Source organism: Eschscholzia californica, unplaced genomic scaffold (genome assembly GCF_041429995.1).
Source record: "Eschscholzia californica isolate CP2 unplaced genomic scaffold, dmEscCali1.0.p SCAF_5, whole genome shotgun sequence".
Taxonomy (NCBI): domain Eukaryota; kingdom Viridiplantae; phylum Streptophyta; class Magnoliopsida; order Ranunculales; family Papaveraceae; genus Eschscholzia; species Eschscholzia californica.
This window is the reverse complement of record NW_028238472.1, coordinates 29,211,660-29,225,249: the sequence shown is the minus strand read 5'-3', so window position 1 is coordinate 29,225,249 and position 13,590 is coordinate 29,211,660. Positions and strand designations below refer to the sequence as shown.

Sequence of the window (13,590 nt, the reverse complement as noted above, 5' to 3'; positions counted from 1 at the left end):
AGAAGTTAATTCCGCCCCCACCCACCGCACCCTTCTGACCCGGTGGACCTGCTCCTAAACATTTTCTGACGCGAGTTGTCCTCTCATTTCCCTCTTCTTTTTGGGCGTTTGCCCAATCCCTCTCAATAAAATATAAAAACGTTAATATTTGGTTGCCCAAGTGGTTACCAGTGTTGACATAAACTCAAAAAGCCTAAAGGTCTGAAGTTCGTTAAGAGGTGAAATCCATGGTTTATTAAGGTCGATATTTGGAAAAATAAATATATTTTCTGAGGTCCAAACTTTTGGGTGGAATAAAAAAAACTGCGAAATTTTGGTTTACTCCAAACATAAACTCTCTCGGGCTAAAAATGACGTGTTTTCGAAATTTTATCTAGCCTTTAACGATGCAGCTGTTTGGAACTCTGAACGAGAAAAGATTAAAGAAGAGAGAAAGTGAAAAATAGTAGAGAGTGTAAGTAACAGCCGAGCGAGAAACTAGAGAGAGAAATACTATTTTTCTTGGCATTCGTTTAGGTTTTATTCATTATGGTTGGAAGTTGTTTTCAATATCTTATTAGAAAGTGGATCTTGTGAACTTCATTTCTGTTTCTGCACTTATCTTACTCTTGGAACAAATTTGCTCAATTCAATTTTGATTAAAGAGGTACTGGTTATTCAATAAAAAAAAAAATTGTAAGGTGTGTGTGTGATCAAAGGACATGAATAAGGGAGAGATGATCTCTCATTTTGTCTTTTTAAAATCATTAAATTGATAGATCTGGAGCGTTACCAATTGGAAGAAAATGGCAAGAACTGATTAGGGTTTTGTTCCTCCTCCCTTTGCTCTGGGGGTTAGTGATAGAATACAACCTTACCTCGGGTCTTTCAGTCTACTGATTTGAGAGAGATGAGAGAGAGATCAAAGGGAGGTGCAGGTCGCTTGCCGGCTCTCTTTGCTGGCAACACAAGAAGGGTGCTTGGAAGGTTTGAGATTTTTCAACCTATGAAATTTTGCACCCCAAAAACTTTTCTTATTTCTTCAAAACATCCGTCTTTATTAAACTTGGACTATTGAAGGTATAAAGAATGAAATTTAATTGGACTTTAGGTCCGTAGTTTAGTTGCCAATCAGCCTTAATTTAGTTGGGCTTTCGGCCGGTCCTGTAAGGTCTAAAATTTGTCAATTACTGTGCTTATCACATCTTTTATGTTTCAATGCCATGTAATGACTTTCGTTAGTCAATTTCCAAATATATATATATAGAAAAAAAGAAGACTTTTTTATGCCAAGAACAAATGGAATTCATAAAACTTTCAAACATGAGAGAAAAGAAATGTATAGAGATTATTTTAAACCCTAACACACCTCACTTGAAAAGCTGAGCATACAAAAATTGAAGGTCACATCACCCTTCAAAGATTGAAGTAATGACAGCCAGCTTAGTTAGAAGTATTGACTAATTCTTTTAGTGATGGAGATAGCACCATTTTCTGTGGCTGCAAATCATAAAAATTTGACAAGGATAGTGTTAACAACCTAAAAAGGATTATAAGTATCTTCATTCATGAGGAAATAAAACTAAAAATCTTAGAATGGAGTTAAAAGTCAACTTGGTGAAAGAATGAAGAAAGAGAAACCTATATGAAATTTGGACTAAAATGACTTCTAGAAACTCATGGTTTTCGGTGATTTTTCTTGGATATATCGCACACCCAAGTCATGTTAAATGGTAAACCTTGTAGTTGGTTAAAATCAACTTGGTAGGAACTACTACGTGCTAATACCAACAGAGACTAGCTGATTTGATCAGAAGTCGACTTGGTAAGCTCCTTGGTACCCGAGGTGGATGGTTGGTTTACTCTTTCTTTCTTCATCTCCTCGAAATGCACAACTTACACAAAACGAAAAATGAATAGCATTGATAAGTGTCGTTTCATACCTCAGCTAGCTCTTCTTCATGCTTTGGTATGAACGCAGTATCGACGTTGCCATTTTTGAAGTCCTGCAATACCAAAAAAAATGCAAGAATCAGACAAGAATTATAGTTACATCTTCACATTTGGAATTATAAGTTCTGTCTGCAACTTCATACCTCGATCTCCAATATAAGTTTATGGTATTCAATGGTTGTAGGAACACCTGCACGATGAAGTAAAGATCAAGTACTTGTAACTAAAGGAATTCAAAGTGATTAAATGTGAAAATAGCAAGGCTGGAACTGCCTCCACTTGGCCGGGATTTTTAGAACTAAGTTACGCCTCGCAATTTTCCAGGCCCGAAGGCATCATTGTGGAATAAAAAGTTGTAGACTTTAGGGTGATGGAAGGAGAGACCACTAACCTGTAATAATAGTGTCATTAAGAGCCCTTTTCATACGTTCGATGGCTCTCTCCCGAGTTGGAGCCCAAACAATAAGCTAAATAAAAGACATTCATAAACAGAACCATATCACTTTCGAAAGCCATTCAGCCGTAAATACAGTAACTAAGAAATAATATTGGTTAGAGAAAAACGAAGAGAGGGAGAGAGAGAGAGAAGGCAGAGCAAATTTAAGGAGAATCTTTTTACCTTTCCAAGTAGGGAATCATAGCTTGGAGGAACCACATAATCAGGATAAACATGACTGTCCATTCTCACAAATGGCCCTCCTGATGGGAGGTATGCTGTTATTCTCCCTGTTAATAAGAGCATGAGCAAGTAGAAGAACTTAACACGGTTTAAGAAAAACTGGCAAAAACGTTTCTCAACTATCTAACTCTCGAAGTATGAGCACAAACCTGGTCCAGGTCGGAATCCTTTAAAAGCATCTTCTGCATTGATTCGACACTCAATAGAATGTCCTCTAAGTACGATATCTTCCTGTAAATGGAAAATCAGTAAAAAGATATCTCAACCAAATGTTTCCGGAGAGGGGAGAATGTCTGATCCTCCGAGGTATCTTCGTCATGTTACCTGTTTGTAACGGAGTTTTTCTCCCATTGCCACACGGATTTGTTCCTCAATCAGATCGACAGAAGAAATCATTTCAGTCACAGGATGCTCGACCTGAGATTTTTCCAAGAAAGAGATCAATTTTTACAAGTAACATTTAGTTTTCTTAATTATGTGTGCGTATATATATATATATATATATATATATATATTAAGATAACTTATAAAGTTGTAATTTTTTGGAACAAAGAATCACATGCTTCTTTACCTGGATCCTAGTATTCATTTCCATGAAGTAGAATGAACCTCTTTCATCCAGAAGGAACTCAACTGTTCCAACTCCAATGTAACCAATAGAGGCGGCTGCTGCAACTGCAGCATCACCCATGGCTTTTCTCAGTTCTGGAGTCAATGCAGGAGACGGAGCTTCTTCTAGTAGCTTTTGATTCCTTCGCTGTTAACATATACATGGTTAGTAACTTATACATAACTTGTTATTATATGTCCAAGAATCTTGTCATTTTCCCTAATTATCATGAAAAAATTTATACTCACGAAAGTTTTAGGTATTTATATGGACACCTGTGCAGGTATCAGTATCCAACACCGATATGAGGACATAACCACCTAAACCCATGTGTTGTACACGGGAATAGAATGCCCTTACCAGTAATCACATTCTACAGTGGTGTTCAGAACGCAGGAATCGCATTCCCAGCAGAATAAGATTCCGCCTGAGTAGACAGAATTCCAAACCCAAGGTGGGTTTGCGATTCCCTTTTGCCTTGAGATTGTCAACCAGATAATCTATCGACAAAATCAATCCCTACCAATCATATTTCTGACTAAATCAAACTAAATTGTTGCGATTAGTCCAAATAATATTACGGGATTGCCATTATTTCAACTGAAACACTAGCAATGGAGGTTGAAACCTTGAAGAGAAAAGTGAATAAGGAGGAGTTTGGTTCCCGATATAGTGGAAACACCTTAAGATCCACAACTCAAGAACCGACTTCTGTAGAAAAAATCAGCTGTCTCGAGCCGACTACATCGGCGCCTAGCCATTTTGGCTCTAAGCGGCCCCTGGGCGTCGATTTGTCGGCTTACAGAATCGACTAGAGCTAAGAGCCTCAGTCAATCGGCTTAGCATCACTTGCTGGTACGGGCGCCTAAGGTATCAATTTTAATGCTTAGTACAAAACTACTACAACTGTTAGAGTATCTTGTACCTGACACAACAAAAATGGCGAATAAGGAATATATATGTATGTAGCTGTGTAAATTTATTATTGTAATATCTTCATCAGAGTGAAGCAAGATTCACGAACTAGTCAGGTTCCTAAATTAAATTTAGTAACCAGAGACTGAGCTTGACAAAGCCAAGTTGAATTGGTAAGTTTTCTGAGGGCTACCAGAATTCCAGTTAAATAGTCAAGCCCATCATTTGAGAATTACCTGAATGCTGCAATCACGTTCCCCAAAGTGAACAACGTTACCAAACATATCAGCTAGAACCTGTGGATTCAATTGGTATTCCAGAGGTGAGTCACAAGCTTAAACACTGAAACCAGAGATAGAAAATAAAAGACAACTTCATTAACTCTGGAGTACCTGGAACTCAATGTGCCTTGGGTTTTGAACGTACTTCTCCAAATAAACTCCATCGTTTCCAAATGCTGCACCAGCTTCACTCTTTGCTTGCTGTTTAATATGTCAGATGTTATAATGATTGTGGTAAGATGTTGCAATATTAAGTAGAGTTCTTTAATCTCAAATATATGGACACTTCGGACCCAATTCAGAAAATTTGATCAACTATCGACACACAAGAAATTTGTAACCACGTATGGAAGTGAACAATCCAGGATGAATCTAGAAAGATTAACTTAGGCGATACCTGTAACAATTTGACGAACTCCTCGGGTTCTTTGGCGAGACGCATTCCACGTCCACCCCCACCAGCAGTTGCCTTGAAAAATAACAAAAAGTGTATCATAAGTTTGATGTAACTTCATAGCGTTATGAATGAAGACTTGCATCCCGAAGCGGTGTACCATACAGATTAGATTATTTATCTTTAGTTTAAAATGGCAGATTAACACCAGATATTCTCCAGTCCAGTGGTCTAACTTCTAACTTGGATTTATAGACACAATCTGGATATCAAGTTTATGAGTAAGCTTTGTTAGTATATGACTTAAGAAGAAGGAATTTGTTGATAAGTTTCTGAAAGACGATAAGTTACAAAAAGAACAAATGTTTCTGAGAAAATGGAGGAAAAATTTTTTTTAAAAAAGGCTTGAGATCTGGAATTTTTGGTGCACCTATCAAATACAATGTCAAGTAATTAGGTGGAACAAAGGAACATCTGATTTCTGTTACGGATAAAAACAATAAACTCTAGAAGGGCTTCATTTACCTTGATCATCACAGGATATCCAATTTCATGAGCTAATCTGATACCTTCCTCTGTGCTCTACAATGGAAAAATTTTACAAAACAGTGAGAAAAATGCAAGCAAAACTGGTGATATGAAGAAAAATAAATAAAGGAAAGGTTGCTGGATAAAGTGACATATATACTTCCATGGCAATAATATCATAATATACTACCCGACTAAGGGGGTAAGAGTATTGAAGGCAAGGTTTTCATATGTGCTTCTCTAACAATCGACATATGGATGGATATGAAAGATTGAAAACAACAAATTATCTGATATGGTACCTGTAATAATCCGTCACTTCCGGGAACAGTTGGAACACCAGCTTTCTTCATTGTCTCTCTAGCAGTAGATTTATCACCCATAACACGAATGCTGTCAGGCTGCAGTAAAAGTAAAATTAATCCTGAAAGCATTACCGTTCTATGAGAAAACAGTATTCCCTGCAACTTCTAAATCTCAAGACACTAAATAAGATTTCAACGTTCAGCTGTTTTAAATTACAATCAGACCAAGAGGAAAAAAGATATGTCAAATATAAAGAACTCGGAGCTCATGAAAGGCCTAATCTCATAAACATCAGCAACTTCAAGATAGCTACAAGAATCTTGTTCATTGAATTGGATAAGCGTGCTCAAGGACTTTTTCTAGTTTATAACTTATATCATCTAATGGTTTGCTGCCATTATGTTTCTTGATTTAAAGTACTTACATTAGGTCCAATGAAGTTGATTCCGTGCTCTCTGCACATTTCAACAAAAACAGCATTCTCAGCAAGAAAACCGTATCCAGGATGCAGCATGGTACATCCACGGCTTATAGCAGCAGATAAAACATTAGGGATCACCAAGTACCTGCGAGAATGAAGAAATATATATGAACCCAAAATAAGGAACTTGATACAAAATTAATAGAACAACATTAAGAGAGATTAAAATTGAGGCGATGTAATCATTCGACTGAACATATTAGATGATTTACTGACAGAAGCAACAGGAATACAGAAATTGAGAAGGAAGAAGAAACTTGAGGTAACTTACGATTGGTTGCTAGGTGCTTCACCAATGCAAACAGCCTCATCAGCAAGCTTCACGTGAAGAGCATCTTTATCTATGGTTGAATACACTGCCACACAAGGTATGCCCATCTCATGAGCAGTTCGTATTACACGAACTGCAATTTCACCTCTGTTTGCTACAAGAATCTTATCTCCCCGGCATGTCACACTTAGTGCTCCCACACGTTTCTTGGTCTTTTGGCTTAGATGAATCATTTGAGCTTTCTGTTTAGGAAAGATTGCCCCACTTCCAACCATAAAGCTACATTGTGAGCTCCTTATTTGTCTAGTTTGTGTCGCAAATAAACCCTGGAAATAGGAAAACACAAATCAAGCAAATCGCAAACCATCTTGATTCTCTATAGTTGTATCACACTATAAAGAAGGTAAAAAATATCAGCTGATAATTGTCTTAAGGTTATAAAGGTGAATATCACATGCTCTAGGAGTTCTTGGATGTGCTCTAACTCCTTGTTAGACTATGTTAAGTACTTGACTGATACACCTCAGAAACAATTATTCATAAAGAGAACGAAGTCCAATTACTTGAACACTAACAATTCCAATGATTCACCAAGCCATAACCCGATGCCCAAAGCCATCTACTCTGTTGAGTGTTGACACTAAGCCACCAGTTGCTCGTTGCTTGAATGTGGTCAAGTCATCTTATTGTATTTAATAGGATGGTTACGCTCATTTATAGAACCAAGGCATCCCAATCTAGCCTATAAGTCATCTCTTGGGTGATTTGAACTTTAAACCTCATGGTATCTCTGACGACAAATGTTAAGTAACTGATGATTAAATCTTAAAGCAAATGACAAGAAATAATTGACCTTCTTATGAACAAGAAAACCGAAACACTGTACAATACTACAATATATACACTTGACAACTTATCCATATCTGAGTAGTCTAACTTTCTCGACTCTATTTGCTCATAGACATAAAAACAATAATCATATAAAATACACTTTATCTGAAATTTTTACAGATCCAAAAGTGGGTACATTTAAAATGATTGTCAATAACTATAACAAGATAACCTACACTCTTCCAGTTCGAATTACCTAACTCATTTTACCACAAAATAAGATCCAAAAGGAGAGAGATTTCGATTAAATGTTCTCTAATCATGAAGCCAAATAGAGCAGAAAATTAACAAAGATAAAATGTTCCATTACATGTGTTTACATTTTGTATGTGAATTGAAGAGAGAAAGACTTACAGGAACAGTAGGAGAGCAAACAGACTTGCAGAAAGTTGAGGCGTCCATACTCAAATTTTAGCCCTAAATCCACAAAGATAAACAAAACCCATTGCATTTTAGAGCCTAAAAGAGAAGCTGCTTAACTAAAACAACCACCATGACTAATTGTGTTTGAATTTTTATTTTTTTCAGATCTGAATAAATTCAGATTCCACATGTTTCTTATTTAAGAAAATATGAAATGTTAGCTGAATTAAGTCCATGTCAGTTCAAAATATATCTGAAATATGATAAATGACATTTACTCCTCCGTCAATTAAAAATGATTCTCTTGTTCAAATCTTTTACTTTGTCGATCTTTACAGAGTGAAAGAGAGACAGAACCCTCGCCGGATCTAGCGAGGGTCTACTTTTCCGATCTTAATAGAGAGAAAGAGAGACCGAGAGAGAGAGAGAGAGAGAGAGAGAGAGAGAGAGAGACTGAACCTTGTCGCCGGATCTTCGGTAGAGAGAGAGGGGGAGTGAGAGAGAGAGCCTGTAGAGAAATGAAGAGAGAAGATTTTTGGTTTTCTTTAATGCTAGGGAGGGCGGAGATACCAAAGCCTACCCCAGACCTCATCCGACGTGACTTACCCAACGTGGCGCGCCACGTTGGATGAAAAACTGATATAACGCTGACTTTTTTATGGGTTTGAGAATATCGGTGTTTAGTCCACAACTTCACAGAGTTTTCATTCTGATCCCTGCATCTTGTTATGATCTGCACAGACACAGTGGGACGTGATAGACGGTCTAGATCAAAATAAAATCAAATTAACTCCCAAATCACCACTTCTCTCTCTCTCTCTCTCTCTCTCTCTCTCTCTCTCTCTCTCTGACCACCATCATTCTATAATGAAGAAGAAGCAAGGTCGGCCCTCCCTTTTCCTCGTACCACATTGATGAAATCGTAGAGAGAATAAAAAGTTTCGTCCTTGATTTGATTTTTACCATTGACCATCAAAGTTGTTGTTTAAGGTTGATAACTTCTCTATAGATGAAATCTAATAAAACAAAGAATCAAGAAGATGGTCTGAAAGAGAATTTGAATCAACATGCAATTGTTGAAGAGAATTACAACAATTGGTTAGACCTTTTTCTAACAGCAATCCTGAGAATTGTTTTTCCATAAATCGAAAACTTGGGTTGTGTTCAAGTGATTGTAGATTTTACTACCAAAACGACCAGTGAAAGAATTATTGTTTGTGTTAAAAATAACAAGGATAGAGAAATCATTAAGTTCGTCCAAATCATTGTCGGTTGAGTTGCAAGAGATATTAATCAATTGAATAGATCTCATACCTGTTGGCAGGGGTGGAGCCAGGAGTTCAACTTGGTCAAGGCTAAGCTTTAACTTCACAGTAGCTAAAATGTTTAAATAAAAGTCACTATAAGTAGGTTTATAACTAGGATACATGTAAAAGTGTTACTTAAAGGTAATTTCTAGTGACAACTATAACAATGCATCTCACATTTATGTAAATTTTGTGAAAAAATTTAAGGGAGATTTTGACATTCACCCCCACTTTTATATCAATATTAGGACTACACCCCCGTTTTTCTAAAACTTTTGATTTACACCCCCACATGGATGGAAACCGTTATTTCAGAGTTAAATTGAGTATGTGCGAACTATACGTGTGAATTAGGACGAGAATAGCCTTATTGACATTTTAATTTCCCAGACTCAATACCATCTTCTTCCTTTCACTGTTAATCAGTCCACCACCAATCATCATTCACCACCAATCATCATCTACCACCATTGTGACTATTCCATCTTCACAAACCATCACCACCATCATCTACAACTGCCACCAGGACCACCATCACCATCTTCATCTTCACGGACTACCATCACCACCATCATCACCACCATTTCCATTCTCATCACCAATATGGCGATCAAAAGAGTGTGAATCACAAAAATACAATCACACCAAAAAAAATACAATCACACCAAAAAAATGAGTAAAATATTTTATAGAGTGAGAAAGTCGCAGCAGGAAGCAATGGTCGATTCTCTTTGATTGTTAAGGTGATAAGATTTCATCATTTCCAGTTGTTCAAACTCACCAACACGATTCATGAAAGAAATCAATTTGGTTTCATGTAATTTGATCCCAAACTCCTGTCCCATATTCATTACCATTACCTTTACAACTAGCAAATATTCTATAATCAGAGTTAAAGCATAAAGCTCCACCAGTGAAGCTTTTAACTTATATTTTCTTGGTGAACCTGAAATTTATACCTAAGATTACCTGTTGATGAACTGAATAAACCCATTCCCCCATCTCCTCGACCTAATCGTCCAGACACAGACATCACAATATTATCAGATCGATCCAACCGAAGTCATTAATTCTTTGATAATCAAGGTTTAATGGTGGGTGTTCTTCAAGCATCAATCATAAACATGAACTATACTTCCATGAGCAATAACACAACCACCATTCGGCATAGCCCGATCGCTGCTCCATCTCCGAGAGCTTGGCCCATTACAGAATCGTTTAGTCTTAATGGGTTTCCATCGAATTTACCCCATGTTTCAGATTTGACGTGATCAAGAAGGCCATCGTAATGAGCTTCTCTATGGAGTAACTTCTCTGGTATTGCTAGGGATATGAAGCTCTTGTTCTTAAACAATGAAGAACAAAGAATCAATCAAATTACAAAGTCAAAGAATCAAGAATCGGAACCTAAAATGCTCAAGGTGGGATTGAATGAAAAAGAATTTCAAAGAAATTGGTTCTTATAATAATAATCAGACCACCATGGAAGTTTGGGAGTTGAATTAAAGGATTAATTATTATACTTTAATGGGGTTTTGAGGATGATGATGAATATAAAGGTGGTGGTGGTGATTATTGGTGAAGATGAAGATATTGGTGGTGGTGGTGGTTATTGGTGAAGATGAAGATATTGGTGAAGACGAAGAGGTGGGCTTCTGTTGAAATTGAAATCTTAACGAGGGCATTTTTGTCTAGATTAACATGTGCAATTCGCACGAGCTCAACTTAACTCTGACTCGACGGTTTCCGTCCATATGGGGGTGTAAATCAAAAGTTTTAAGAAAACGGGGGTGTAGTCCTAATATTAATATAAGAGTGGGGGTCAATGTCAAAATCTCCCAAAATTTAAATAGTTCACAAAAGTTAAAATTTAGTAATACCTGATCGCACCAAATGATATTTTTCCTTTTCCTTATCTAGGTAACGACTTGATATTTTTTTCAATTTGGTACTGACAAAAAATAACATTTCATGGAAGGGCGTGAGACTGGGAATGAACTGATTCATTAAAAGATTCATATATTAATATAAAACTCTAAGTAACATTTACATTGACCAATGTGTATCTATGTAAAAGATTTGCTATATATGTCATGAAGTGTGACAAAATACGTACAAAACAAAGGTGGAAACATGAGACTACTAAAAGGCACAAAAAAACGCCAAGATAAAATATTAAATGACCATCAAAAGAACACCACTTGAGATATATATTTGTGTTACTTGAGTAAAGCCCTACAATCTTTGAAAGAATAGGATTCATCTATTATCGAATCATCATCAATTTCTTCAACAGGTTCTCTCTCGATGTGCATCACCATACAATCTTTAAGAAACCCATCATCCATCTTGGATCGAAGGTTAGTTTTTACAAGCTTCATTGCTGAAAATGCTCGCTTAATAGTCACTGTAGAAACAGACAAAGTTCATAATGTTACAACCGACATCTCAAAACGTTTACATAGCTCTGAAATAGTAGAAAAATTCTTAATCTCGGGATGCTTAAGAACATCAAGCTCATAATGTTGCAACTGTTATCTCAAAACAATCATCTCTTGATACTAAAATCTAATGGATATATCTTCTACTAAAGTGTAAACAAAGTCAATCTTAAATGCCTTATATTCATCTCTCCGATCCAAAGTTGAACTAAGAATAAGAATCTCCATCGTACTCTCTGTAAACTTTATACGCAATTCTGCTAACCGAAATCTATAGTCGCGTTGAATAAAGCCACATGATAACGATGTCCATCGTAATAGTGTCAGGTTGTTGACAAGAACGTGATGTGCCTACTAGATACCTAGCATTCATTATCAGCTATAGTAATGTCATGCTTCTTGCAAAATAATTCAAAGTCTTCGATGAAAGTATCCCATCAATCATCTCTCAATTTCTGAAGAAGTGACTTTGTAGTTGTAACTAGATTCATAACATTAACAATATCTTGAGATTTACATTGAAGGGCTTGACAAAGTATATCATTGACTTCCATAATTCTACTCATCAAGTGCAGTATGAAAATAAATTCAAATGATGTCATTGAAATGTAAAGACCCTTAGATTCTCCACGCAAAGTGATATTTGTCGTGGTCTCTGCACGTTGTACCAAACATTTTGATCACGCTCTTAACTGAAGCTAAATAAGACCCAACGAGTAGCTCCTGATCAGTCCATGGTTCTCTTATAACTGTGCACGTTGCACCAAACATTTTGATCAAGCTCTTAACTGAAGCTAAATTAGAACCCCAACGAGTAGCTCCTGACCACTACAAGGTTCTTATTTGGTTGGCCCTTCTATGAGACGCCCTGTGTCCCAAAATAGACACGACCACGCTCCGGCAATTCACAGACGAGACAAAAATCTAACAGGGTCTCCTCTGTAAATCGAACTGGTCGCACCTGTAAAACCTGTCATGCAAACCATACGTTCGCATATACAAGAAAAACCTATAGAGCGGAAGCTAAACAAACTCAACTCAGTTTTGGGTCGAAACCCAGACCACAAAAAAAGCTATAAAAGCCTCATAAACATTGATACTACTTATAAACAGCTCTAAGTGTTAAATATATACATATTCGAGTTTGGTTCTGCAATAACTACACAACTTAGAAATAACGAAAAGTCAATAAACGAAAACCAAAGAAAACGACGTAACACTGCTAGCCCCGTCAAACAAGATCACTGGTTGGAATACATACTCCGCCCCGAGGCTACGACAAAGCACCTGCACACTAACAACTGGTAGGGGGTTAGAATACTCACCGACACAAGTTATTCTGGTAGAAGACCAATTCAAAACCCATCACGTTTTTAAAAGTCCATTTAATAAGTTCTAAACATCATGACAAAACGATTTTTAGTGAGTTAGATAGTACCAACCTATTTACGCACTAGCTAATGCACTAACATCTCCTCAAGAAAGAGACTTACCCCAAGCCGGTAAGTCCTTCTCCCACCAAGGGACTCAACAGTCATTGAAGAGTTTACTTCATGATACATATATACCTTAAGTACCTAAATACGTTTTTGATCACCGAATTCGAATAATAGAGCAGTCCCTCAACACCGATGGAAGGACCTGAAACTTCTTCTCTTCGGTACCCTGTTATGCAGCTAATGTGATCTTTCAAAATCAGTTACATTCATATATCAAAACCCATATTCTTATTCACTTTATTATCTTATCAAACACGGAAATGGAATGACCAAGAGTCATATCGCACACAAAGCAGAGGGATTCCCAATCAATGTCACCTCCCAGACGAGCGGTCAGGGTGTACGGCCTTGACCTTCAAGCTGAAGGCACGAGCTTCAATGGCGACCTAGTGGAACAATCAACAACCACGGGTCTCATGACTAGTGTCGCACCACCTCACCGGTCTCACACGGGTTACACCCATGTCAATATGTCATCCTAACCTCTATGGTTCATGCCGTTAGGTTGAAATAATCCGCAGTCGGATACATACAAGAAAATCCCAAGTAATTCACAATCATCGTAAAAGCAGTTTGAAAGTATTTCTCATATCTCAACAAAATAGGTCAAGCATATATCAGTTCATCACGTAAAATCAAGTTCCATGCTACCCTAAATTCTAATTATAATGGCGCATATATGACTATGGACA

General features: G+C 37.0%; 1 protein-coding gene and 1 pseudogene across 1 annotated transcript; both read right to left on the bottom strand.

Moving 5' to 3' along the window:
- Positions 1-1,158: 1,158 nt before the first annotated feature.
- CAC2 (acetyl Co-enzyme a carboxylase biotin carboxylase subunit) lies at positions 1,159-8,421 on the bottom strand. Its single transcript, XM_086639669.1, has 17 exons — positions 8,111-8,421; positions 7,643-7,705; positions 6,398-6,723; positions 6,070-6,211; positions 5,642-5,740; positions 5,337-5,393; positions 4,815-4,886; positions 4,529-4,618; positions 4,373-4,432; positions 3,183-3,368; positions 2,936-3,028; positions 2,761-2,842; positions 2,552-2,658; positions 2,324-2,399; positions 2,076-2,122; positions 1,923-1,985; positions 1,159-1,479 (listed from the first exon to the last, which is right to left on the bottom strand). Exons 2-17 carry the CDS (start codon positions 7,688-7,690, stop codon positions 1,423-1,425), a joined length of 1,605 nt encoding a protein of 534 aa, XP_086495795.1. The 5' UTR covers positions 7,691-7,705; positions 8,111-8,421; the 3' UTR covers positions 1,159-1,422.
- A 1,350-nt stretch (positions 8,422-9,771) lies between these two features.
- Positions 9,772-11,953, bottom strand: LOC147538131 (BTB/POZ domain-containing protein At2g24240 pseudogene; annotated as a pseudogene).
- Positions 11,954-13,590: the final 1,637 nt, after the last annotated feature.

Coding starts and splice junctions, on each gene's coding strand:
- CAC2 (XM_086639669.1), bottom strand. CDS start 7,690: ATGGACGCCTCAACTTTCTGCAAGTCTGTTTGCTCTCCTACTGTTCCT. Junction 2,843..2,935: donor AAAAACTCCGTTACAAACAG/GTAACATGACGA, acceptor TTCCATTTACAG/GAAGATATCGTACTTAGAGG. Junction 2,123..2,323: donor TAATGACACTATTATTACAG/GTTAGTGGTCTC, acceptor TTCATCGTGCAG/GTGTTCCTACAACCATTGAA.